Raw genomic sequence first — 24,806 nt, 5'->3', positions numbered from 1 at the left:
CCCCAAGAGCGCAGAGAAAACTCTTTCGAGAGGCCACAAAAGACCCCAGGACAACATCTAAAGAACTGCAGGCCTCACTTGCCTCAATTAAGGTCAGTGTTTACGACTCCACCATAAGAAAGAGACTGGGCAAAAATGGCCTGCATGGCAGATATCCAAGGCGCAAACCACTTTTAAGCAAAAAGAACATTAAGGCTTGTCTCAATTTTGCTAAAAAACATCTCAATGATTGCCAAGACTTTTGGGAAAATACCTTGTGGACCGACGAGACAAAAGTTGAACTTTTTGGAAGGTGCGTGTCCCGTTACATCTGGCGTAGAAGTAACACAGCATTTCAGCAAAAGAACATCATACCAACAGTAAAATATGGTGGTGGTAGTGTGATGGTCTGGGGTTGTTTTGCTGCTTCAGGACCTGGAAGGCTTGCTGTGATAGATGGAACCATGAATTTTACTGTCTACCAAAAAATCCTGAAGGAGAATGTCCGGCCATCTGTTCGTCAACTCAAGCTGAAGCGATCTTGGGTGCTGCAGCCGGACAATGACCCAAAACACACCAGCAAATCCACCTCTGAATGGCTGAAGAAAAACAAAATGAAGACTTTGGAGTGGCCTAGTCAAAGTCCTGACCTGAATCCTATTGAGATGTTGTGGCCTGACCTTAAAAAGGCGGTTCATGCTAGAAAACCCTCAAATAAAGCTGAATTACAACAATCCTGCAAAGATGAGTGGGCCAAAATTCCTCCAGAGCGCTGTAAAAGACTCGTTGCAAGTTATCGCAAACGCTTGATTGCAGTTATTGCTGCTAAGGGTGGTCCAACCAATTAGGTTCAGGGGGCAATTTCTTTTTCACACAGGGCCATGTAGGTTTTGAGGTTTTTTTTCTCACTAAATAATAAAAACCATCATTTAAAACTGCATTTTGTGTTCAATTATGTTATCTTTGACTAATAGTTAATGGTTTTTGATGAGCAGAAACATTTAAGTGTGACAAACATGCAAAAGAATAAGAAATCAGGAAGGGAGCAAATAGTTTTTCACACCACTGTATATCCATATTCCTCACTTCAGGTGCCCTTTAGAGCCCCTGACCGGGCACGGGCTTTACATTGGACCTGAACTCTGCACTGCACAGAAGCAAAACATATAGAAATGCACCCTGGCCTGTGTGTTATTAGAAAAATTAGTCTGTCTAATTCCCCCTCACCTGTGACTAAGCACAAGTTGTAATTTGAGCCTTTAGCTGTGTCAGCTGGCTGCTACAGCAAAGCGCTCATTTGTAAACACAGGATGTTAACCCTATGTCTGCTTCCAAGAAGGCAGGAAATAGACAAACTGCAGATTTATTGCAGGATTTGTATCAACCTTTAAACCTCTTGAGGACCGCAGTGTTAAACCCCCCTAAAGACCAGGCAATTTTTCATTAAATTGGCCACTGCAGCTTTAAGGCCAAGCTGCAGGGCCACACGACTCAGCACACAAGTGATCCCCCCCCCCCCCCCACACCACCACCACCAACAACAACAGAGCTCTCTGTTGGTGGGGTCTGATCACCCCCCAATGTTTGTTTGTCTGTGTTTGTTTATTTATGGGTTTTTTTATATAAAAAGTGTTGTTTTTTTTTTATTTCATTGTAAACCCCCCTCTCTCCCTACCCCCACCAGCCAATCCCCATGATCAGCTGCCATAGGCTTCAGCCTATGACAGCCGATCACCTCTGTGTCTCAGGAGGGGACAGCTGTGTGACACGGCTGTCCCCAGTACAGCGCTGCTTCTGATCGCAGCGCTGTACATGTAATTAGACGGCGATTACGCCATCTAACAGTCTCCCGAGCTGCAACCGCCACTGGGAGACTGCCCACCAAGCAGGAGATGTGCGCGCAGCTTGCAAAACAAAACCCCAGGACTTTACGCCCATCGGCGTGACGCGATCGGCTAGAGGTTAAAGAAAATATTTCTTTGTTACAGCTATTATGCTTTTGCTTATCTTTTAGAGCAGAGAGGACGTTTTGAGTTCAGGTCTGCTTTAAATTAGATAGCGCTGCCTGCAGCAGGAAGAGGGGTTAACTTACCTATGCCGCCGCCACCTAGTCGATGCGTTCCCCTGTGGTCCGCATAACTCCACTACTCCCTCCTTCAACCTCTTAAAGAGGAAGTAGCGGAGTTACGTTGACAACAGGTGGAACGCATTGGCTATAGGCGGCAGCATAGGTAAGTTAACCTCTCCCCTGCTGCGGGCAGTGCTATCTAATTTAAATTTCGATTATGCGCTCAAAGCTACTTGTAGTGCACAACACTATTTAGGACATAAGACTGTGAGGTTTTAGAGTGTAGCTCCTTTCTCAAGCCTGTCCAAACTGCACATCGCTGTCTTATGTGCTATACACAGAAATAAAAAGAGTGTATGGATGGTTTTGTTTCCCGTATCGATTGGTAGAATGGTGCATTTGGGATCAACTTGAACACATGCTTTGAGACTTAGGCTGGGTGTATCCTACACACTTCCTCAACTATACAGTATACTGTGACTACAGGAAGCAGTAAAAGTCCTCCTATTGCTTCCGGGATAGCTTGCTAAGCTGATTGAGCACACTGTACCGAGAAGACTTAGCAAGCTTTATTACTGCTTACCTCTAACACGGCCAGGATGGTGTCCAGCTGGTCCTCCCGTAGGGTGATGTTGTCGGAGATCTTGCGCATGGTGTGGATGGACTGCAGACGCACCTCTTCTATCTCATCATTGAACATGTCCACCAGAAAATCCAGACATTTCTCAGCAAATGGAGGGGAGGAGCGAGCAAGCAGGCACAAGGACTCCACCGCGGCGATCCTCACCTCTGCAGAGACAGCATGGGTTATGTTATCTATGAGGAAGACTCAAAGCCTGATCACAGGCCTACTTCTTCTCTTCTCCATAACCAGCACTTAACCTCCTCAGCGGTAATGACGAGTTCAGCTCAGGGTGGAAAAACATGCCAGGAGCCGTAACCCCGAGCTGAACTCATGGTAGCCGCCGGGAGGTCCATGCAGAGCAATGCGCACAGCGGGTATTTTAACGCCTCCCGGGGATGCAGACGTCAGCCGCCATTCTTTTTCCTCTCCTCCGAGGCTCTGCTTCCCCAGGTGAGATCTCAGTCTGTCGTCATGACGACAGCCAGCAATCTTACTATAGGGTTACAGCGCCACCCGGAGGGCGGAGGGAAAACTGTAGTGCTGGATCCCAGGGAGGTGAGCGAGTGCTGTGCTGCTGCAGAACTCCCTAGCAGCATGATTTTTTCCAGGCTTTAGGATCTAAAAGCATGCAAAAAAATTGCACCGCTTTTACACGCTACAATTTGGAAAGAATAACAACGCCAAAGGGGGTTAAAAGGACACCTGGCCCCTTCAGGCTGCTCAGTCCCTTGCTATCCTCCTCTGCCTCCTGGATACTCCCCAATTCAGTCTGGTAATCCCGTCAGTCGGCACATAACTCGTCGTGCTCTTGTTGCCGGGAGAGTACTGCGCAGGCGTGCGACGGGGGAGTGCGCACGGCTGGACTGCGCCTGCGCCGACTGATGAGATTACCGGACTGAATTGCAAAGGATCCAGGAGGCAGAGGAGGATAGCAAAGGACCGAAAGCCTGAAGGGGGCTGGAGGAAGCACCAGGCATGTATAAAACTTATTTCCTTTCGTCTCAGGTACACTTAAAGAGACACTGAAGCAGAAAAAAAAATATGATATAGTGAATTGGTTGTGTACTATGAATAATTACTAGAAGATTAGCAGCATAGAAAGTATTCTCATACTTTTATTTTCAGGAATATAGTGTTTTTTCTAACATTGCATTATTCTATAATATGTGCAGATTACACAACACTCAGCATTTAAAATGGGTCTTTCAGAGCAGTCTGTGAAGTAATGACCTCTCCTCTAGCAGAGAAAAAGTAAATAGTCCAGGAACAGTTGAGATAATAAAAGTCAGATAACAGCCCTCTCCACGACTAACTTAGTCGGAGAGCTTAATGGCTTGTTTGCATAGAGATAACAACTGGAGTTTCTCAACTCTTCCTGTACTGGAAACAATTAGACTGATGTATCTGATCTTAATGTTTTATTCCTTAGCTGTACTACACATACAAATAATATCATCATTTTTTTTCCGCTTCAGTGTCTCTTTAAAAGGACACCTGAAGTGAGGTGGAAATGAAGGTTGCCATATTTATTTCCGTTTAAACAATGCACATTGCCTGGCTGTCTAGTTAACCATTTCCGCCGCCCGGACGTGAAGCTCACGTCCGGGCGGCAGCTCTGCAGCGCTCCCGCGCTTGGGCGCGCCCCCGCATCCCCATTGTGCCGCCCGGTAGCCCTGGGATCAGTGAAAGGGAACATGGTTCCCGATCACCGATCCCTTTCCCCCGCAGAAAAACCGAAGCGCTCACCTGTGAGGCTTCAGTTCTTCTGCCCGGAGAGAGTTCCGCATCGCCCTTGTACTTCCGCTTAGCAGGAAGTACAAGGACGGAAAACAAAAATGAAGGTGGCCATCTTGTGGCCAAATAGTAAAACTACAGCTACACATTTTGTACATTACAATTTACACAGATAACAACATTAAAAAATAACTGTTTATGCCCCACACCAAAATATTCCCAAAATAAAAATTTGAATGGAAAAAAAAAAAAAATTACAATAAAAAAAAAAAAAAAAAAAGACATAAATAGTTACCTAAGTGTCTGAACTTTTTAAATATGCATTTGAAGGGGGTATACTACAAACATTTTTTAAATTATAAGCTTGTAAATAGTGATGAACGCAAAACAGAAACAATGCACCTTTATTTCCAAATAAAATATTGTCGCCATACATTGTGATAGGGACAAAATTTAAATGGTATAATAACCGAGACATACGAGCAAATAAAATACATAGGTTTTAATTATGGTAGCGTGGATTATTTTAAAGCTATAAAGGCCAAAAACTGAGAAATAATGAATTTTTTCCATTTTTTTCTTATTAATCCTGTTAAAATGCATTTACGGTAAAGTGGCTCTTAGCAAAATGTACCACCCACAGAAAGCCTAATTAGTGGCGGAAAAAACAAGATATAGATCAATAAATTGTGATAAGTAGTGATAAAGTTATTAGCGAATGAATGGGAGGTGAAAATTGCTCCGATGCATAAGGGGAAAAATCCCCGCGGGCTGAAATGGTTAAAGGACACCCGAGGCGAAAATAAACTAATTAAATAAATTATTGCATCTATCTCCCTTCTCCTAAAAATGACTTTTAAAGATATTTAACAGTTTTATTGCATGTTTAAATCTACTTTTTAAGTTTTAACTGTTTTATTGATTTTGCTCAATGACACATTCATTGAAGTATGCCAGAGCTAAAATCTATAAACTATTGAACCTTTTTATCTCTTTCCTGCTCTCAGAAGACATTTTCTGCTAGGAAAGTGTTTTATAGTTGGAATTGCTTATCAGTGAGGGTCACACTGTAGTCACTTCCTGTCTGAGTCAGGACTGACTCAGCCACTTACATACCTGATATTTAATTTAACTCTTTCAGGCAGAGAAAGAAAAAAAAAAAAGGAACACAGCATAGTTAAGAGTGCTTAACACTGTACATACAAATGTCTATCTCATGTCACCTTGGGTATCCTTTAAAGCAGCGTTTTTCTACCGCTGTCGGGATGTTGCCTGGTGTGCCGTACAGGTCTGGCCTCTCGCTCCTCCTCTCCCCGCGGCCGCCACTCTTGTTACCTTATCATGAGCAGGCGGCCGCTTGTCCGATTAGATTCCCCCGTAGTAGCCGCTCTCCTCTGTGGCATCTCCTATTACAGCAGCGCGCTCGGCGGCTGCTGTGATGACCAGGAAGCGGTACAGCGGTTCCCATGGTAACAGCGATGCATATCGCCGATACAGGAAGCCGCTGTACCGCTTCCTGCTCATCACAGCAGCCGCCGAGCGCGCGCTGCTGTAATAGGAGATGCCACAGAGGAGAGCGGCTACTACGGGGGAATCTAATCGGACAAAGCCGCCCGCTCATGATAAGGTGACAGGAGCGGTGGCCGCGGAGGGGGAAGGGGCACACCTACCCATACTAGTAAGCTATATTGGGCACTATACTAGCTATACTGGGCACTATACTGGGGCACTACCTACCTATACTGGGCACTACCTACCTATACTGGGCACTATGCTAGCTATACTGGGCACCATGCTAGCTATACTGGGCACCATGCTAGCTATACTGGGCACTATACTAGCTATACTGGGCACTATACTAGCTATACTGGGGGCACTACCTACCTATACTGGGCACTATACTAGCTATACTGGGCACTTTACTGGCTATACTGGGGCACTACCTACCCATACTGGGCACTATACTGGGGCACCACCTATCCATACTGGGACTATACTAGCTATACTGGGGCACTATACTAGCTATACTGGGGTAACTATACTAGCCATACTGGGGCAACTAAACTCCCTATACTGGGGCAACTATGCTAGCTATGCAGCAGCACCCCATCCCCCCCCCCCCCCCCCCCCCATAGCATGCTGCGCACGGCACTGTCCACTAGGTCGCGCAAACACCTTTACTGTCCAGACCGTACTTTGGTGTGAATCTGAGCAACATGCTGCAGATGTATGCGGCAAGCTGCATGGCCTGCTTAGCAATTCGGGCTGCAGCTACACAGAAGAACGCAAATCATGGGAGAATCGGAAACGGGCTGCGTCTCCCAGTGGAGATAAGCCCTAAGGGCCTGAGCCCACTGACGCAGTTGGTGTCTGCTTTTCAGTTAAACATCAATGTTAGAGATGCTGAAAAGCGGATACAACTGCGTCAGTGGGCTTAGGCCCTAAGAGACAGCTTAGGTTAGACTGCAGGAAAGGGTCATTATTTCTGCTTTATTTTACAGCAGTGGCTGAATGGAGTAATGGTTAAGGGCTCTGCCTCTGACATGGGAGACCAGGGTTCGAATCTCGGCTCTGCCTGTTCAGTAAGCCAGCACCTATTTCAGTAGGGGACCTTGGGCAAGTCTCCCTAACACTGCTACTGCCTATAGAGCGCGTCCTAGTGGCTGCAGCTCTAGCGCTTTGAGTCCGCCAGGAGAAAAGCGCGATATAAGTGTTCTGTGTTTGTCTGTGTTTGTTTGTAAAAGTGTGGATTCTAAACTGCAACTGTGGCAGTCTGATGAAATTTTATAAATAAAAGCTATATAACTAAAAATAAAAATATGAGACTCTTTTCTTTGCTACAGATGTTCTATTTATTATCCGTACTACACATAAAATTCATTATTTCATAAGTTTATTTTTACTTCAGGCTCACTTTAACATGAAACTGGACCCAAGTCACAGATACTAAATATAACACTACAAAGCTGCCAGTCGAGAATATTATTCATATGCATTTTATATAACATGGACAGTTTCGGTGCTGCTTGGCAGAGTCCTGGTTACTATGAGACACACCCCAGCAATCTAGCCTCCTTACCGTACATCTCATCCTCCAGACCATGAACAAAGGCTCCGCAGGCCCCGGACTCTATCAGGTTCACAGCTTCTGTGTCCAGCTCCTCCCTGGGGGCGTCGTCACCCCACTTTCTCCCGCTGGAGAATTCCCCAGAGCTGTACAGCTCCTTCGCCCGCTCATGGGCTGTCCTCTTCCTCTGTGTGGTGGGAACAACACAACAATAATACCACAGAGCACGCTTTTATCATGTGCCGATGCAATGACAGCTGATTGTACCCGATCCTCTACACACCATACATGTCAAACACCGTCCCGCGGGCCAAATTTGGCCCTCAGAGCTATTAAATTTGACCCTCAAGTGGTTTCCCCACTTTGCATTATGTATGGCCCACTCTAGACCACTAGGGAAGCTATACTGGAGGTGAAGCCCTACAACACCAGGAAAGCCATATGGGGGGAGGTAGGGGAAAGCACTAGGTAACTGTATAGGGGAGGGTGGGGGCCACTAGACACCAGGAAACTGTATAAGGGAGGAAGGTGGCCAGTAGATATTGAAGTTGGCCCGCGACTTGGTCCCAGTGTACAATTCCGGCCCACTTTGTATTTGAGTTTGACACCCCTGCCCTACACCTATCAATTCCCATGTAGTAGCCAATCAGCTACAAGCTGATAACTGATAATTAACAACCCTGGCGTTCTATTAGAATGGCCAAGGCGGCGGCGCAGCACATTTAAAAAAAATTTTTTTTTTGTTAAATCATGTAGCTAGCCTAGCGCTAGCTACATGATAGCCGCTGTGCAGTGGCATCCCCCCACCCCTTCCGATCGCCTCCGGCGATCAGAGCAAACAGGAAATCCTGTTCAGAACGGGGATTTCCTGTTTGGCCTCCCCCATCGCCATGGCAACAATCGGGAGGACGTCATCCACGTCATGGCGTCGGAGGGAGTCCTGATCCACCCCTGAGCGCTGCCTGGCGCTGATTGGCCAGGCTGCGCAGGGGTCTCGGGGGGGTAGCGGCACATCGGCGGCAATCGATAACAACACGCAGCCAGCAAAGTGCTAGCTGTGTGTTTTAAAAAAAATTAAAAAAAAAAAAAAATCGGGAGCAATCCAGAGCGCGGCGGTCATGGACGAGCTGAACTCGTCCATGCCGCTAAGCTGGTTAACATAGGCTTCTGTTAGACGTATCTGACTAAAAACACATACCATACAATCTTGGTTGTTCAAACTTACCACTTTCATGTAGTATAAGAGCTTATCCAATCAATCATTCAAAGTATTTTCAATCTGTTGGCCTTTACACTACATAGATTTGGTAAGTCTGTACAACCAAGATTGAACGGTGTGTGTTGAGCCTTCCCCTGATCAACAGCTGTATGTTGGAACATCATGAAAATAGAACATTTACCCTCAGGTCAGACATAAGCTTCTTATCCAACGTTTGCTCCAGGAAGTGCGGACTGACTTGCAGCATGGATCCCTGCACCACAGAGAGAGACAGCAAAAGCGGTCAGCAGGATATATTTAAAAAAACAAAAAGTCCGCATTCTGCTTGGGGAAAGGAGTCATACCCACCAAACTGAACAGAATGTATCCCATTATAGTTAACCAAGGCCAACAGTCTAGTCTAGTCACAGTTATGATTTACAATTTTGCATTACATATCATGGATTTCTTGAATAGTTTTGCAGTGTAATTATCTCCATGGAAATTTATTTTACCTCTTTGCTCTATTTGTTTTGGGTTCTCACAGTTATAAGTTATGTCGGCCAAGTTGCTCAAGTGACTTGGCTCTAACTTTTTACCTAGTCATGTAACGGTAGCCGTACACACAAACCCCGAGGAAGCCTGGTGACCAGGCGCTATGCGTTAGTAGGGGGCACTTTTCTCCGAAATTAGCGTTTCTCCAACAGGTGGTGTTTCACTTGACAACGGGATCCCACAAAAGGCGCTATTAGTCCCAGTACAATCATGCAAGTCCTGTTGGGATGCCGGGGGTTTGACGAATCAGGATACAACACACATATGCTACAGCCATGGTTATGGGGTAGGATTCATAGTTTTGTAATATAAAATTAACTTCATGAAGTTATGAATGTAGATACTGTTGAGCGACCTCAAAATTCATTAACCTAACCCCTCCCTCCCCCTAGTCATGTAAAGGTAGTCATACATAAATCAATTTTGGTGTTCAATCGACCAATAAATACATTGTAGTATCTGCACAGCGGGTAGTAGGGAAGAAGTTACAGAGAACTCACCAGAAGTTTGCAGGCCTGGACTCTGACTACCCATGATCCATCACTGACCATGTGACACACTTTCCCAAATGCATCATCCACGAGCCGGATCTCCTCATTGGAGGACGGGATAGGGACAATACTGAGTATAGAAAAAACGCATTACATGCAGGGAGTACAACAGCGGTGGTAACGCCAACATCAAATAGTGTAATAGCAGCAATTCCACAGTGATCCCTCATGCACACAGATATTTATACAACCGCAAACCAGCAAGTTACACCTGGATGGGCTGAGCTGTGTTGGGCAGGATGGAAGCAGGAAATTTGGGCCCCCGCTAGCCGGCATGGGAGCCCAAAACCCCCCTTCCACCCCTTTGCCAATATTTCAATGGGTGCATTTTTGTATTTTTGTGGGGACTGGTTAAAGAGAGACACTGATGCCAGAAAAAAAAATGAGTTTTACTCACCTGGGGCTTCTACCAGCCCCCTGCAGCAGTCCTGTGCCCTCGCAGCCACTCACTAACCCTCTGTTCCCCCGCTGCCAGCTAGTTTCGTTTTTGCCGACAGGACTGGCCACACGTAGCTTTCTCCGCATTCCCGACTGCAATTAGCGATATTGCGGACCGCAACGCGTACAAAAATATGCGTTGTCGCATTACCAACGCATAGCCTGCAATAGCGCTAATTGCAGTCGGGAATGCAGAGGAAGCTACGCGTGGCCAGTCCTGTCGGCAAACACGAAACTAGCTGGCAGCGGGGGAACAGAGGGTTAGTGAGTGGCTGCGATGGCACAGGACTGCTGCAGGGGGCTGGTAGAAGTCCCAGGTGAGTAAAACTCTTTTTTTTTTCTGGCTTAAGTGTCCCTTCAAGGTTAGCCGTGAAGGGGGGGGGGGGGGGGCGGGTGTAAGGTTAGGCATCAGTAGAGGGAGGGTTCAGTGTAAGAATAGGGTTAGGTTTAGCTGTAATAAATAAAACATTGGTATTTATTACCAATATTTTACTAATATATTGCGTACATTTACAGATATTCTACTGTATCGGCTTTTCCGGGCCCCCTTTTTTCATGTAGCCGAGCTGGGAACTCAGTGGTTTGGTCCCTCTATTAGGTTTAGATATATCATCTATCATCATTTGCAGTTAGCATACTAGCAGCTTTTTGCAGTAGTTGTTCATATTTTGTACTACACTTTGTATGTAGGGTTGGCAATGCTTAGAAGTCATGTGATCAGTTTGATCAGCTGATAGATTTGCAAAGCTCCGATTTGCTGTGATGACTTCCTGGTTAACGCATGACCACGATCAGCAAATCAGAGACTTACACAGCAGAGTCACAGTTATCCAGAACTCAACTAACCAGAGCAAATCTTCATCAGTACTCACAGCGGCCGGTGAAGGCCAACTTCTTAGGCTTTTTGTAGGCTCTGCTGCGCTTAAACACTGGGTTTCATGGCCCTTACAAGGTTAATATACTTTCAATTACTGTACTTCAACACCTAATACAGAGTTCATGATGTGTATACAGAGTTGGGGATTGTATTGTATTACCTAGGCCTATTTTTAATATTCAGTCTCAAGCAACCAGAAAACACAGCTATCCGGCATCAGCCAGTCCCCGTAGGTGCCAGATAATGGGGACTTTGCTGTATCTATCACCTGATCAAATCAAATGCTTCTCTAGGAGTTCTCCTAAGCATTGCCAACCCTATTTGTATGTGTTTGATTTACCATGTAGCGTTTGACTTTAGTGTATGCCATATTTTAAAATAGTGATGGACGCAAAACTGAAAAAATGCACTTTTATTTCCAAATAAAATATTGTCGCCATACATTGTGATAGGGACATAATTTAAACGGTGTAATAACCAGGACAAATGGGTAAATACAATACGTGGGTTTTATTTATGGAGGCAAGTATTATTTAAAACTATAATGGCTGTAAACTGAGAAATAATGCATTTTTTCCGATTTTATCTTACTGTTAAAATGCATTTACAGTAAGGTAGCTCTTAGCAAAATGTACCACCCAAAGAAAGCCTAATTGGTGGCAGAAAAAGCAAGATGTAGATCAGTTCATTGTGATAAGTAGTGATAAAGTTATAGGCTAATGAATGGGAAGTGAACATTGCTTGGATGCATAAAGTGAAAACGACTGAGGGCTGAAGTGGTTAAAGCATTAGTTAAAAGAGAGAAGTACCTCTCTGGGTAAAGCTGACTTAACACCCAAATGAGTTCCACAGCAGCGCTGCGCACTTGTTCATAGTCATCGTTCAGCAGTTTACAAGCCTGTGTAACAGAGAGGACAAATTACACATACATACCACTGCAAAACATGTTAATGCTAAACTCTGAGCCGCCTAACAAACATATGTATATCTATTCCTCCTACGTACAAGAAATAAATACTAATATCTGTAAACCAATACCAGTAGCTTAGATCTCATGTAGATAAGGTCACATGACTAGCAGCAGCACTATCATGTAACCAGTGCTGTGTGAGAAGTCTTTGCATGGGGGGAGGCTAAACTGCACTCTTTCAGTATAAACAGCAGGAAAAAGGCACCCAGGCTGAAAAAAGTGCAATAAAAGCAATTAAAGGAGAAAATTGAGGTGGCTTACCTCAGGGATGCCGCAGAATTAAAAAATTAATGATTTGCACCTTGGCAACGCGCTTTGTGGGGATGTAGAACCCACTTCCTCAGGCCAATTTTCAGTGCCTGCCATATGTTAACATGACAGGCACTGAAAATGGTTTCAATGAAACACCTGGTCTCCCAGAATGCTCTGTGAGGACGCATAGCTAATCCGTTTAGGCTTGACAACGTTGGGAGGGCGGGGCTTCATGCCAAAATATACAGGAAGTGTTTCTGATCCTGAAACCAGGATATTTACCATAAAAGTGGGTATCCTGAATAATTTCCTGCATTCTACTATATGTCCCTAAAGAACTTGGCTCACCTTACCTGGCTATATGTTGTCTGCGTTAGCTTCAGGCCTCTCTCGTGGAGCTGTAACTGGAGACAGGACACAAGAATTCACAAGTGACCTTAGAGCAATATACACTGACCAGTCAAACCATTAAACCCGCTGCCGAATACTGTGGATATAGTACTGCAGGTAATACTTGTGCTACCAGTTCTGAGACATGGAGACCATAAGACCTGACTGATACTGATTGATGCGCATGGCACTGCTGTACGTCCACTGTCTGCATACAACAGATGAGCAACATTTATGAACAAAACAAACTCCCTGCCCTGCTCCTGCTAAACTCTAATTCCGCCTTCCTATGTTCTGTCAGAGCAGGAAGTAACTGGTGTACAGAAATGTTGGACGGTCTACTGCATGTAAACAATGATCTGCCTTAACCACTTGGCAACCTCTGCCACGCTTATCTACGCCGCTTTAAAATTCACCGAGTCACAGGGGCGTAGATAAGCATTTCCTGTTTATTTTGCTGCTGTGAGCGATCGCGTGTGTGCGCATGTGCGATCGCGTTGGGCACCCGCTGATCCGTGATTGGCTGATGTGAACATGGGGAGAAACCACAGCGACTGTAGAGGAGGAGGAGGAGGAAGTGAGAGAGAGAGAGAGAGAGAGAGAGAGAGAGAGAGAGAGAGAGAGAGAGAGAGAGAGAGAGAGAGAGAGAGAGAGAGAGAGATCTGGGGCACCACTTGATTAAGTTGCACATTCTGCTTTTACTTATATCGCAGTAACAGCATGCACAACATTTAGTCATCCACACTTTCATCAAGTGCGCTTGAAGGTATGGACGGGCCAATGCTGTTGCTGTGATATAATATAGACATGTACATGAATGATTCCCTGTGAGGTTCCATGTCAGTTCTTATTCAGAACTTTAGCCCAGCAGCAGTTGAGGAAATGGAGGAAGAGGAGTCCAAACTGCGGCTCTGAAATACACATTCTGAGCCGGGAAACCAAAGACAATGTCCTTAGACACATTAAATGCCAGAAACGAAAACTCACCATGGCTTTTATAGCGGCCGTGCGCACTCGGGGGTCCTGGTCATTGAAATAATCTCCGATGATCTTCTGCACGTCTTTGGTCGCTGTGGTTTCTGTCTCTTTTGGGACAATTTTTTCTACAGAGCCGAGACAGCCCAGCAGCTGCAGACACTTGTTCCTGACCCCATGAAAAGTGTCCGATAAATGCTGCAAAAAGGACAAATTACAGCTCAGTGTTACAAAATCTGCAATGTTAAAATGGTGTGGCTAATTTCATTTAAAGTGAACCTGAGTTGAAGGGACAGAAAAGCTTTATACCTGGGGCTTCCTCCAGGCCCCCCCCCCCCCCCACACACACACACACACACAATTCACTCTCTTGCCGCTGTCCTCCGCCTCCTAGAACTGGCCACGGGAAGTCATCCAGTCTGCGGCGTACTGTGCCGGCCGCACGTACACCCCCGTCGCCTGTGCAGAACTACGGGATAGAACATTTCCCACCACAAGAGTGCAACGTGGGAGCTCGCGTGGCCAGACTAAGCATGCGCCGACTGGGGGAGTTTTTGAGGCCAGTTTTTGAGGATCCAGAAGTCAGAGGAGGGCGACAAGGGATTGACAAGCCAGGGAAGGAATGGGGGGAGGGAGGGGGGGGCGCTGGAGGAAGCCCCGGGTATGTATAAATCCCCCCCCCAGTACACTTTAAGTTTAATTTCTAAAGATGTTTGGGGGAAAAAAAGTGGGGTTTTTAACTAAAGTGGGAATTTTAAAGTTGGAGGATGCTGGAGAAAATAAGTGATCCACAAACCTGGCCTGGAGTTTCAATAAGTTGCCAGCTATCGGTCGACAATCATTTAGGGTCATGATCTGTACTGTGCCTTGACAAAAGGGACCCTGTGTGGCTACGAAATGATTGTTGGCATAACGATGTGAATGGGGATGAAACAATATTTCCGCTGGCTACTGGTCCTGCAACCACCACTGAAACTGGTAAGTGCTCCTTAGATCCACTCCTCTAGTGTCTTTTCTCCATCGTCAGGGAAAACCACTACGCCATGACCCAGTCTCGTGTGTGTCACATTAGTACATAAGATGGAGTCACGGGATACAAGCGCCCCCAGGGGCAACAGAGAGAAGAGGAGGCGCGTGCGCCAGATAGGTGAGCTGCTTCCACTCCCACCACAGGACTGGGGAGAAAGAAAGACAACTCACATAGGGGAGAACGGCCAGGAGTCAGTCAGTTGTCAAAATGTCAAACAATGCCACAGCAGCGCACCTTACCGAGCCCTTTGAAGCATGATCTTAAAGTGTAACTGTCGGGCATAAAATCAATTCTTTATTTTTACCTGGTAAACAAGTAATAAGGATGCTAATCAGGCAATCCAAATGTTAAAATCTCTATTACTTTTCTTGTTTATAAATGATCATTCCCCAGTTTACCTGACTCTTATTTGGTACGTTGCCACACAAAGGAAGTTGCAGGGCATGCTGGGTTGCCCTTTTTTGCTTCTGTACATTAGTTAAGTCTGAGGGGAAATAAAGAAGCAAAAAAAGACAACCCAGCATGCTCTGCAACTTCCTTTGTGCGGCAACGTACCAAATAAGAGTCAGGTAAACTGGGGAATGATCATTTATAAACAAGAAAAGTAATAGTGATTGTAACTTTTGGATTGCCTGGTTAGCACCCCTATATTACTTGTTTACCAGATAAAAATAAAGAATTGATTTTTGATTTTATGCCCGACAGTTACACTTTAACAGCTCTCCGGATCAATCATTTCAAACGATTTGGCCGGAAATTGATCAAAAATAATAGATCCGGCAGCCATGTTACGCCATCAATCTCATGATCGAATTGGGCAGATATCGATGCCACAAACCGGTTAATGTATGGACACCTCAATATTTATCTGTTAAAGTGGACCTGAACTCTTGCACAGGACAGTTGGTAAACAGAGAAATGCACCCTGTATGTATTTAGAGAGTTTAGCATGTCCCCCCTCATCTGTGACTAAGCACAAGGAGTAATTTGATCTCTCAGCTGTGTTAGCTTAGGAATCTCCTCTGCCACAGCAGGTCAGCTAATTGGGCAACACAGGATGTTAACCCTTGTTATGCTTCCATGAAAGCAGGAAGTAGATTTTTTGCACGATATGTATCAGCTGTAACAAAAATGTTTTTCTTTGAAGGTTATTATGCTGGTGCATATCTTTTAGAGCAGAGAGGAAGTTCTGAGTTTAGGTCCGCTTTAACGTATTTTTTATCTTTTCTCCACCATCATATTACATTTCACTTTCAAAAAGTTCCTCATCTTCACTAGTAGTGCATAAAATCTACATTCCATCAAGCTGCAGACACATCTCTAACTTACACATGCCAGTTCCCCTAATTACCTTATAGGCCACGTCCACCAGCCTGGTCCGTAGTGCCGCGCTGTCCTGAAGCTTTATGCCGATCTCCAGCAACGTGTCCAGCAGCTGTGCCAGAACCTGGTGGGACTCTATGGGAAAAGCAGAAGCAAACTGTAGGTCAAACACAACAAACCAACCTCCAGGGTAAAATGCAAACAGCGGCCCGTGGTTTTATAGTAGAGACTCTAATCATTCCAAGTTGACCCAAAATGCATAGTAACCAGGGCTGTGGAGTCGGTGTTGAAGAGCAGGGCTGTGGAGTCGGTACAAAAATCTTCCAACTCCAACTCTGACTCCTTGGTTTATGAAACCATGACTCCGACTCCAACTCCAGGTACCCAAAATGGCTCTGACTCCTCGACTTCGACTCCTTGGTCTAATACTTAACAGGGCTGTGGATTTTGTACAAAAATCATCCGACTCAGACTCCTCAGTTTACGAAACCACGACTCCGACTCCAACTCTGACTCCGGGTGCCCAAAATTGCCCCGACTCCGACTCCACAGCCCTGTTGAAGGGTCTGATACATTTTTGGGTACCTGGAGTGGGATGATTTTTGTACTCAATCCATAGCCATGCAAGGGCTGTGGAGTCGGAGTCGAGGTCGTAGCAATTTTGAACACCGAGTGAAAGTTGGAGTCAGATGATTTTTGTACTGACTCCACAGCCCTGATAGTAACAGACATTGCTACCCAAATTACAGCAATTAAAGGAGGTGGCACACTACACGTAAAGCCATCTCCTTTTTGTCCCGTTGTGGGGAGAAGGAAAGAATGCTTCCAAAGCTTTCCCGAATGTATGCCTTTTGTATGTGTGTGGGGGACCCTTCAGAAAGCTTCGGAAGCACTTGCGTTCCCGAGTGTACGGATCTACCCATCTTCTGAAGTACTCAGGAACGCAAGTACTACCACAGGCTGTCCGAGGAGGCCGAAGATGCATTGGACCTGCAGTTCAAATAATTTCACCAGGGGGCAGCCTTCCTTCTCCATAGGCGAGTCTTTTTTTTAATCTTGCTTCAGGTTCACATTTAGCACTAACCCTGGCTTATTACCAGTCATATGTGTTGGCAGTCCCGTGGTCAGTAATAGGAAATGTAAGAGGCGAGTATATATTTAGGGCAGCATCCTACTGATAAGGTATGAATGTCAAAAATCAAATCATTACACAGTGGTGAAGCTTTCTAGTCTTTGTGTTGTTGTTCATCACAGTTTTCCTAATCTTACAGTTCTGATTTGTGCTATGGAGAGATAAGCGATTCTTACTTTCATTCTGGAGAGAGTTGATGACATCATCCACGATGGAGTCGGGACAAAATCCCGGAGTCTTGGATAACAAGCCCAGCAGCGAGGCAATCTTCACCCTGACAGACGTCTCATTCTCCTAAGAATGAAGAGTCAGGATTAGTATGACTGCTCAATAAGCAGTAGATAAGCCTGATGGGCCCTCCTGGGTTCTCTCCTACCTTATAGTAATACTCCAGCAGGATCCTAACCACCCCCTCCACACTCTCCACCTCCACAGGCTTGCGGGCAAACTGCAGGAGGTACTGCAGGGCATCGGCCGGCGAGGTGGCCTTACACAGGTCGATGTGAAGAGCAGCAGACTTGCTGGGTTTGGTCAGTCGCAGCTTCTTTGCCGAGAGATCTTCAAGCGGCGCCTGCTGCAAAAAAAGATAGAGGATGCCTAGAATCATTATCACGGGGAATACAGTTTCTAAGGGCTATGGCGAAGGTCAGTTATCCATCAGCTTCCGACCACTAAGGCTGCATTAATCCCTTAGCAGCTTCAACAGAGTTATCTGCAGAGTGCACTGCTTTTTACCTTCATCGGCTGAACTCGTCGTGCTGTAAATTCTTGGAATGCTTTGATCTCTCTCTACTAGCAGAAAATATAGAAGCTGAGGGCAGAAGTCCTCTGTTATTGCCTCACACTACCCCTAGTGACAAGTGGCCATAGATACACATTACATTAGTACTAATTAGAAGCAGGGAAATGTAAAAGTAAGAAATAAAAAATAGCTTAAATAAATTGGCCTGGAGCACTTGCAAGCCTCTAAATCAGCTTTTCTCAACCTTTTTACCTTGGAGGAACCCTGTAAATAACTTTTGGATCTCAAGGAACCCCTGCAAACATTTTTTTGGTCTCGAGGAACGCCTACATTTATTTTTTTAGGAGGCATGGTCTTTAAGTAGGTTAGGCTGTTAAAGGGAATGTCCAAGTAAAATAAAAAAATGAGTTTCACTTACCTGGGGCTTCTACCAGCCCCATGCAGCCATCCTGTGCCCTCGTAGTCACTCACTGCTGCTCCAGTCCCCCGCTGGCAGCTTGCCGACCTGGGAGGTCGGCGGGACGCATTGCGTACATTTTTATGCATTCCCGCGAATGCAGGAACATCAACACATACATTTTTTACTAGTTCAATGCGTACAAATTTACAGACAGAGGTGCCAAACTTTATCAGGACCTAGAGCTGCGTGATACTCCTGTTGTTTAATGCCTGAAGAAGCGGGATCTTGCCCGTGAAACGCGTCACAGTTCTCGGAGTATGTAAATAAATTGTTGTTGACTTAAGCGACAGCATCGAGTCTGTTTTTGGGTCGGTTGGTCCACCACCACCACCCGAATATTTTTAAACCTTCTAGTGTGTTTTATCCTATTGGCGCCTCTGTACATTGCAATATCGAGTTTTTCACCCTGGGTGGAAGGGTGCTGCACCCTTTTCTTCTTTCAGAGAGCGACATCTTAATCCTGAGTGGGGACAGGTCTAATCTCCCCACCTGCTTATATAGTGGTTGCCTGGACGGCAACCCACGTTTGTGAGTATAATACTTACTTGTTAATCTACCCTACCTATTCCAATACATACTACACTATACCGGGCTCTCGGTTTTTCCATTTTTTTTAACTCTGAAGTTATTTTAAGGATTGGAGAGTTAACTTAAAGACAGAAGAGTCAACTTTAGGTTTGCCTGAGGTAAAATGTTTCCTGAATACTACATGCCTTATCACCATGGTAACAACTCTAGAAGAGTTATTAAAGACAGGAGATAAGCTTAGTGAATTGAGGCCATTGGCCTTAATTCACGAAGATCATGGTGGAGATTATTAGGCAAGAGAAAACTTAACTCCACAAGCGAGAGAGTTATCTTATCTCTTCATTCCTTACGTTACCTCTTCTGTAGTTAATTTACCTCCTCTGCAGTTAATTTACCTCCTCTGTAGTTAAGTTACCTCCTCTGTAGTTAAGTTACCTCCTCTGTAGTTATTTTCACACGCTGTTAATGAACAGCCTGTCTTTAACTCTGAAGTTATTTTAAGGATTGGAGAGTTAACTTAAAGACAGAAGAGTCAACTTTAGGTTTGCCTGAGGCAAAATGTTTCCTGAATACTACATGCCTTATCACCATGGTAACAACTCTAGTCACCCCTATTATCAATAAATGTCTGTAACCTTATTTATTGTACAGTGCTGCGTAATATGTTGGCACTATATAAATCCAATTAATAATAATGGGTCCAAAAAAAAGACGCTGTCTGAATCTAGAGATGTACAGCACATATTGCAGTGTAATTTAAAGAGGAACTCCAGTGAAAATAATGTAATAAAAAAGTGCATCATTTTTACAATAATTATGTATAAATGATTTAGACAGTGTTTGTCCATTGTAAAAGCTTTCCTCTTCCTGATTTACATTCTGACATTTATCACATGGTGACATTTTTACTGCTGGCAGTTGATGTCAGTGGAAGGAGATGCTGCTTGCTTTTTTTTGGCAGTTGGAAACAGCTACAAACAACTATTTCCCACAATGCAACGAGGTTCACAGACAGAAAACTGCCAGGACCATGGTCCTCATTTTCCTGTGGGAAGGGTTTCACCACAATATCAGCCATACAGAGCGCCCTGATGATCAGTTTGTGAAAAGGAATAGATTTCTCATGGGAAAGGGGGTATCAGCTACTGATTGGGATGAAGGTCAATTCTTGGTTACGGTTTCTCTTTAAAGCATTTGTATAGGTAACCTCCTACCCATGGAATCACGCTACTAGGCCTAGTGCACACCGGAGCGTTTCCGCTGCGGTTTGCGATCTGCTTGCGGGTGCGGATCTGCTAGGGTAATGCATTTCAATGGGGTGGTGCACACCAGAGCGGGTGGCGTTTTGCAGAAACGCATACTCCCGGGCTGCAGCAGATTTTGGATTGCGGATGCGTTTCTGCCTCAATGTTAAGTATAGGAAAAACGCAAACCGCTCTGAAAAACGGCACTTCAGAGCGGTTTGCCAGGCGTTTTTTGTTACAGTAGCTGTTCAGTAACAGCTTTACTGTAACAATACATGAAATCTACTACACCAAAACCGCTACACAAAACCGCAAAACGCTAGCTGAAACGCTACAGAAAAAGAAGAAAAAGCGTTTCAAAATCTGCTAGCATTTTGCGGATCTGCTAGCGGTTTTTGGTGTGCACCAGGCCCTATAGATGATCTGTGTGGTGTTTAGCATCTTTTATTGGACGTCCACATGTTCCACAGACCAGCAGCAAGGTAGTTGTACAACCACTAATTAGCATATAGGACGTGACACCCAACTGAAGGAGAAGCAAGAGGTTCATGGAAGGACACAGGAGGGAGCGCCCTTGGCAGACAGTTGATTGTGCTCAGTTGCCATTAATACTCTACAGGGGGTCCAGGGGAGCAGTATCTCCACACACTTGTCAATTTTCTTGATACCACAACATGGCTGCCCAATCGTAATTTTGATTTATTTCAAGCCAAAATCAATTAAAATGATCATTTGCTCCAAAACGGAAAGCTCTTGAATGAAAGGTGCATGGCAGGAGATTTCGGGACCTACCCCTAGGTGTTCCCATCTAAAACAAGCTCCCCCAGGGCCCATGCAGATTGGCAGCTGAGCACATAATCACCTGTCTGCTAGCGCACTCCTTCCCGTGTCCTCTCTCCAACCGTGCTGGGCGCCTGTACCCTGTGGCATCTAGGTTACGTGACTAAGCACAGGGTACAGGCTGCCACAAGGAATGGGCAGTGGCTGGATAGCGTAATCTGATACTCTGCCTCTGACACAGGAGACCTGGGTTCGAATCTTGGCTCTGCCTGTTCAGTAAGCCAGCACCTAATTGGTAGGAAACCTTGGGCAAGACTTGCTAATGCCTATAGAGCGCTTCCCAGTGGCTGCAGCTCTGGCGCTTTGCGTCCGCCAGGAGAAAAGTGCGATTTAAATGTTCTGTGTCTGTCTGCCAGAACGCGCAGGAGGAGCGTTCCAGCGGACAGGTGAGTGCTACCAACACTCTGCACAAGCGCTGGGGGAACACTTTATAGATATGGAGAGGCCTGGCAGACAGCTTCAGGGCTCGTTCACACTAAGGGCTTTTTGCCCTTTTTTCAGGCAATTTTCAAAATCTAAGAACACTTGTGCAATGATTCTCTATAACAGAGTTCATATCTGAGCGGTTTGTTTCCGAACCACTCAGAGAAGCGCTGCATGGGCCATTTTTGAAGCAATTCCGCCTCAATGGAAGGTATAGGAAAACCGCAAAACACTCACAAAATAGCTTTGTGTAGCGATTGCGTTTTTTAAGAATAAATACATTGTATTTATTCTTTTCAGGGTCAAAGAGTTCACTTCCGAGCATCAGGGAGTGAATTACAAAACCACTCAGGAAAAACGCCTAGAAAACCGCTTAGCACAAAAACGAATCGTCCAGCCAAGCACCAGGAATCGGGAAAAAAAACACGCCACACAAACGGAACGCAGTGTGAACAAGGACTAATAGATTTTTTTTTTATATAAATTTTAAAGTTAAAGAGAAACCGTGACCAAGAATTGAACTTCATCCCAATCAGTAGCTGATACCCCCTTTCCCATGAGAAATCTATTCCTTTTCACAAACTGATCATCAGGGGGCTCTGTATGGCTGATATTCTGGTGAAACCCCTCCCACAAGAAACGTGAACTGTGTGATTCAAAACTTCTTACAGGAAACTGTGAGGACCATGGTCCTGGCAGTTTCCTGTCTGTGAACCTAGCTGCATTGTGGGATATACAGCTGTTTCCAACTGCCAAAAAAGCAAGCAGCAGCTACTTCCAGTAACATCAGCTGCCAACAGTGAAAATGCCACCATGTGATGTCAGAATGTAAATCAGGAAGAGGAATAAAGCATTTTTTTTATTACAATATTTTCACTGGAGTTCCTCTTTAAATCAATTAAACACTTATTTGCAGTGTGTGACAGATCCCTCTCTGACCACAGAGGGCTCTATTGGTGGAATCTAGTGCCATTATTATTATTTATTGTATGTATAGGTGTATGCCCCTGTGTGTCAGTCCCTGGAGATCTGGCCTCCAGCCGTGACACACCTAGATGCCGTGACTTGTAGTTCGTCAGTCACATAACACCAGCCTGAGCTGCTCCCCAGCCTTATACTGTAGCCAGACTCGCTCATCACACCATCTGCAGCCATTGCTGCTGGCAGTACCTGGATACCGGCGTCAACCCGCAATACCACCCATCCCTCAGCCGCCCACACTTCACTCACTTGAACCACTTTTGTGAACTCTTCATAAACGCGTTTCTTCAGGTGCGCCGCCATTGCTCTCGGCGTTTGACTCCGCACGGCCACCGTTCCTCAGAAGGCCCTGGTGGTGAGAATGGATGATGGTTGTAAATAAAGTTAGTTGAAAGGACCCAAAAAAAAAAAAAAAAAACCAAGACAAAGACAACGATGCTTGCTTGAAAGCAAAGCAGTACGTCATTGCTATGGTGATAGAAGCTTTCTCTCTGTTGCATGTTACCTGTTTCTTCTAGCACTTTTTGTTGATATTATTATAGTTAAATTAAATATTATTACAGTTATATATAGCTCCCAACTGTCCCGCTTTTGGAGGGACAGTCCCTCTTTTGGGGACCCTGTCCCTCTGTCCCTCTTCCTTCCTCATGTGTCCCTCTTTCAGGACTGATGTACAGATCTGTGTACATTTATGTTTTTGTTTTTTGTTTTTTTACTGAAAAATCTGTTTAATTGACTCAACTTTATTCCCATCCTTTAAATGTATATATTTCTTATCTTCAAATGTTACAATGAAGGAAAATGACCCAGGATAGAAAGGACCAGTGTGGATTGCATTATAAAATAACATATTTTTCTTATGAAATTTCTATGGCATGCATGACTAGGGGTGTGCCGGGGGCGTGATTAGGGATGTGGCATGGACGTGGCTTAACTGTTGGGAGGTATGCATATGTCAAACTCAATTTGGAAATAAAGCAGAGTATCCAAGCAGCTTAGGGTGACCCAAACTATTAGGAATGTATAGGGTGATAAAAGAGACAGAAAAGCCCTCCTACTAACAATCAATGCTTGGTGTGATTTGCCTTCTTAACCACTTGAGGACCATAGTACTAAACCCCCCTAAAGACCATACTATTTTTTGTTAATTGGGCCACTGCAACTTTAAGGCCAAGCTGCAGGGACACACAACACTCCACACTGTTTCTGACTAGAGATGTGGCGAACTGTTCGCCCGGCGAACATCTCTGGGGGTTTTACTACTTCCGGGTCGCTCTGACCTGGAGTAGTACGCCTGCGCTGCCCGGCGGAGTGCGTCCTAGATCGTTCATGACGTCACGCACATGCGCAGAACGTGCCCGGCAACAGGAGCGAGATCGAGGACACGCTCCGCCGGGCAGCGCAGGCGTACTACTCCAGGTCAGAGCGACCCGGAAGTAGTAAAATCCCCAGGGATTCAGAGATGTTCGCGGGCGAACGGCAGTCACAGATGCAGTGAAAGGTATGCAGCGACTGGTATATAAAACAGTGTGCAGTCACAGAGATGCAATAAAAAGGTATGCAGTGACTGGTATAATACAGTGTGCAATCACACAGATGCAGTGAAAGGTATGCACTGACTGGTATAATACAAGACCCACTGCCATCCTTCTCCATAGGTGAGTATCTATTTGTTTTTGTTTTTTTCTGGCTTCGGAATGAAATGAGCCATACATTACTTTTCTCCTATGTTGCTGTCACTTATAGTAGGTAGTCAAAATCTGACAGAAGCGGCAGGTTTTGGACTAGTCCATCTCTTCATGGGGGGATTCTCAGGGATTTATTTATTTTCCAAAGTACTTAGTGAATGGCAGTTGCTCTGTTCAACTGCCAAAAAACTGTGTAGCAAGCAGGGAAGCTGGCCAGCATCATTTTTTAAATCCTTTTTAGGGAATAGCTTTATAAAGAATAAAAGCCTTGCTGAGAATCCCCTATGAAAAGATGGACTAGTCTAAAACCGCTTCTGTCAGATTTCTACTACTTACTGTAAGTGACAGCAACATAGGAGAAAAGTCATTTATGGCTCATTTTACTCTGGAAAAAACATACTTCCTTTTTGTCTATGTTTGCATATATTTTAAATTTTACAATTATTTGCCATAGTGCCCCTATCATCTACCACCTTGTAGTACTATACCTGCAGCAATGCTCATATCAATCAGTTTCCATGCACCTGAGATTTCAGACTGTGCGCTATCTTCCACTCCTCGGGCACGTACAGCATTTAGTGCAGGGTTACCAGACTAGCAGGTCAACCAAGGTCATTTTTTTAAGTGTTGGTGAATTTTACAAATCCTGTAGCAATTTGCTGAACAGCTGGTTAGACAGGATCTGCCTCTAGACTGTTATAATACACACCATTTGTTTACCCTTAGGCTGGTTTCA

At 45.0% G+C, this 24,806-nt stretch overlaps 1 protein-coding gene across 2 annotated transcripts in view; it reads right to left on the bottom strand.

Moving 5' to 3' along the window:
• Nucleotides 1-24,178, bottom strand: part of INTS4 (integrator complex subunit 4) — a 41,871-nt gene extending 17,693 nt beyond the window's left edge. The window contains exons 1-12 of one of the 2 annotated variants that reach the window (XM_068266764.1): nucleotides 24,101-24,178; nucleotides 22,632-22,731; nucleotides 17,541-17,738; nucleotides 17,341-17,458; nucleotides 16,061-16,167; nucleotides 13,692-13,877; nucleotides 12,668-12,718; nucleotides 11,902-11,990; nucleotides 9,727-9,847; nucleotides 8,874-8,945; nucleotides 7,486-7,660; nucleotides 2,631-2,836 (exon numbers count right to left, since the gene is read on the bottom strand). In XM_068266764.1, the coding sequence (XP_068122865.1) occupies nucleotides 2,631-2,836; nucleotides 7,486-7,660; nucleotides 8,874-8,945; nucleotides 9,727-9,847; nucleotides 11,902-11,990; nucleotides 12,668-12,718; nucleotides 13,692-13,877; nucleotides 16,061-16,167; nucleotides 17,341-17,458; nucleotides 17,541-17,738; nucleotides 22,632-22,685 (1,377 nt within the window). In that variant the 5' untranslated portion in view covers nucleotides 22,686-22,731; nucleotides 24,101-24,178. The remainder of the gene's footprint in view (nucleotides 1-2,630; nucleotides 2,837-7,485; nucleotides 7,661-8,873; nucleotides 8,946-9,726; nucleotides 9,848-11,901; nucleotides 11,991-12,667; nucleotides 12,719-13,691; nucleotides 13,878-16,060; nucleotides 16,168-17,340; nucleotides 17,459-17,540; nucleotides 17,739-22,631; nucleotides 22,732-24,100) is intronic. The other variant, XM_068266765.1, reaches the window with a different exon arrangement.
• Nucleotides 24,179-24,806: the final 628 nt, after the last annotated feature.

This window comes from Hyperolius riggenbachi, chromosome 2, assembly GCF_040937935.1.
Source record: "Hyperolius riggenbachi isolate aHypRig1 chromosome 2, aHypRig1.pri, whole genome shotgun sequence".
Classification (NCBI taxonomy): Eukaryota; Metazoa; Chordata; class Amphibia; order Anura; family Hyperoliidae; genus Hyperolius; species Hyperolius riggenbachi.
The sequence above is the reverse complement of the archived record's forward strand: the minus strand, read 5'-3'. Positions and strand labels throughout refer to the sequence as shown.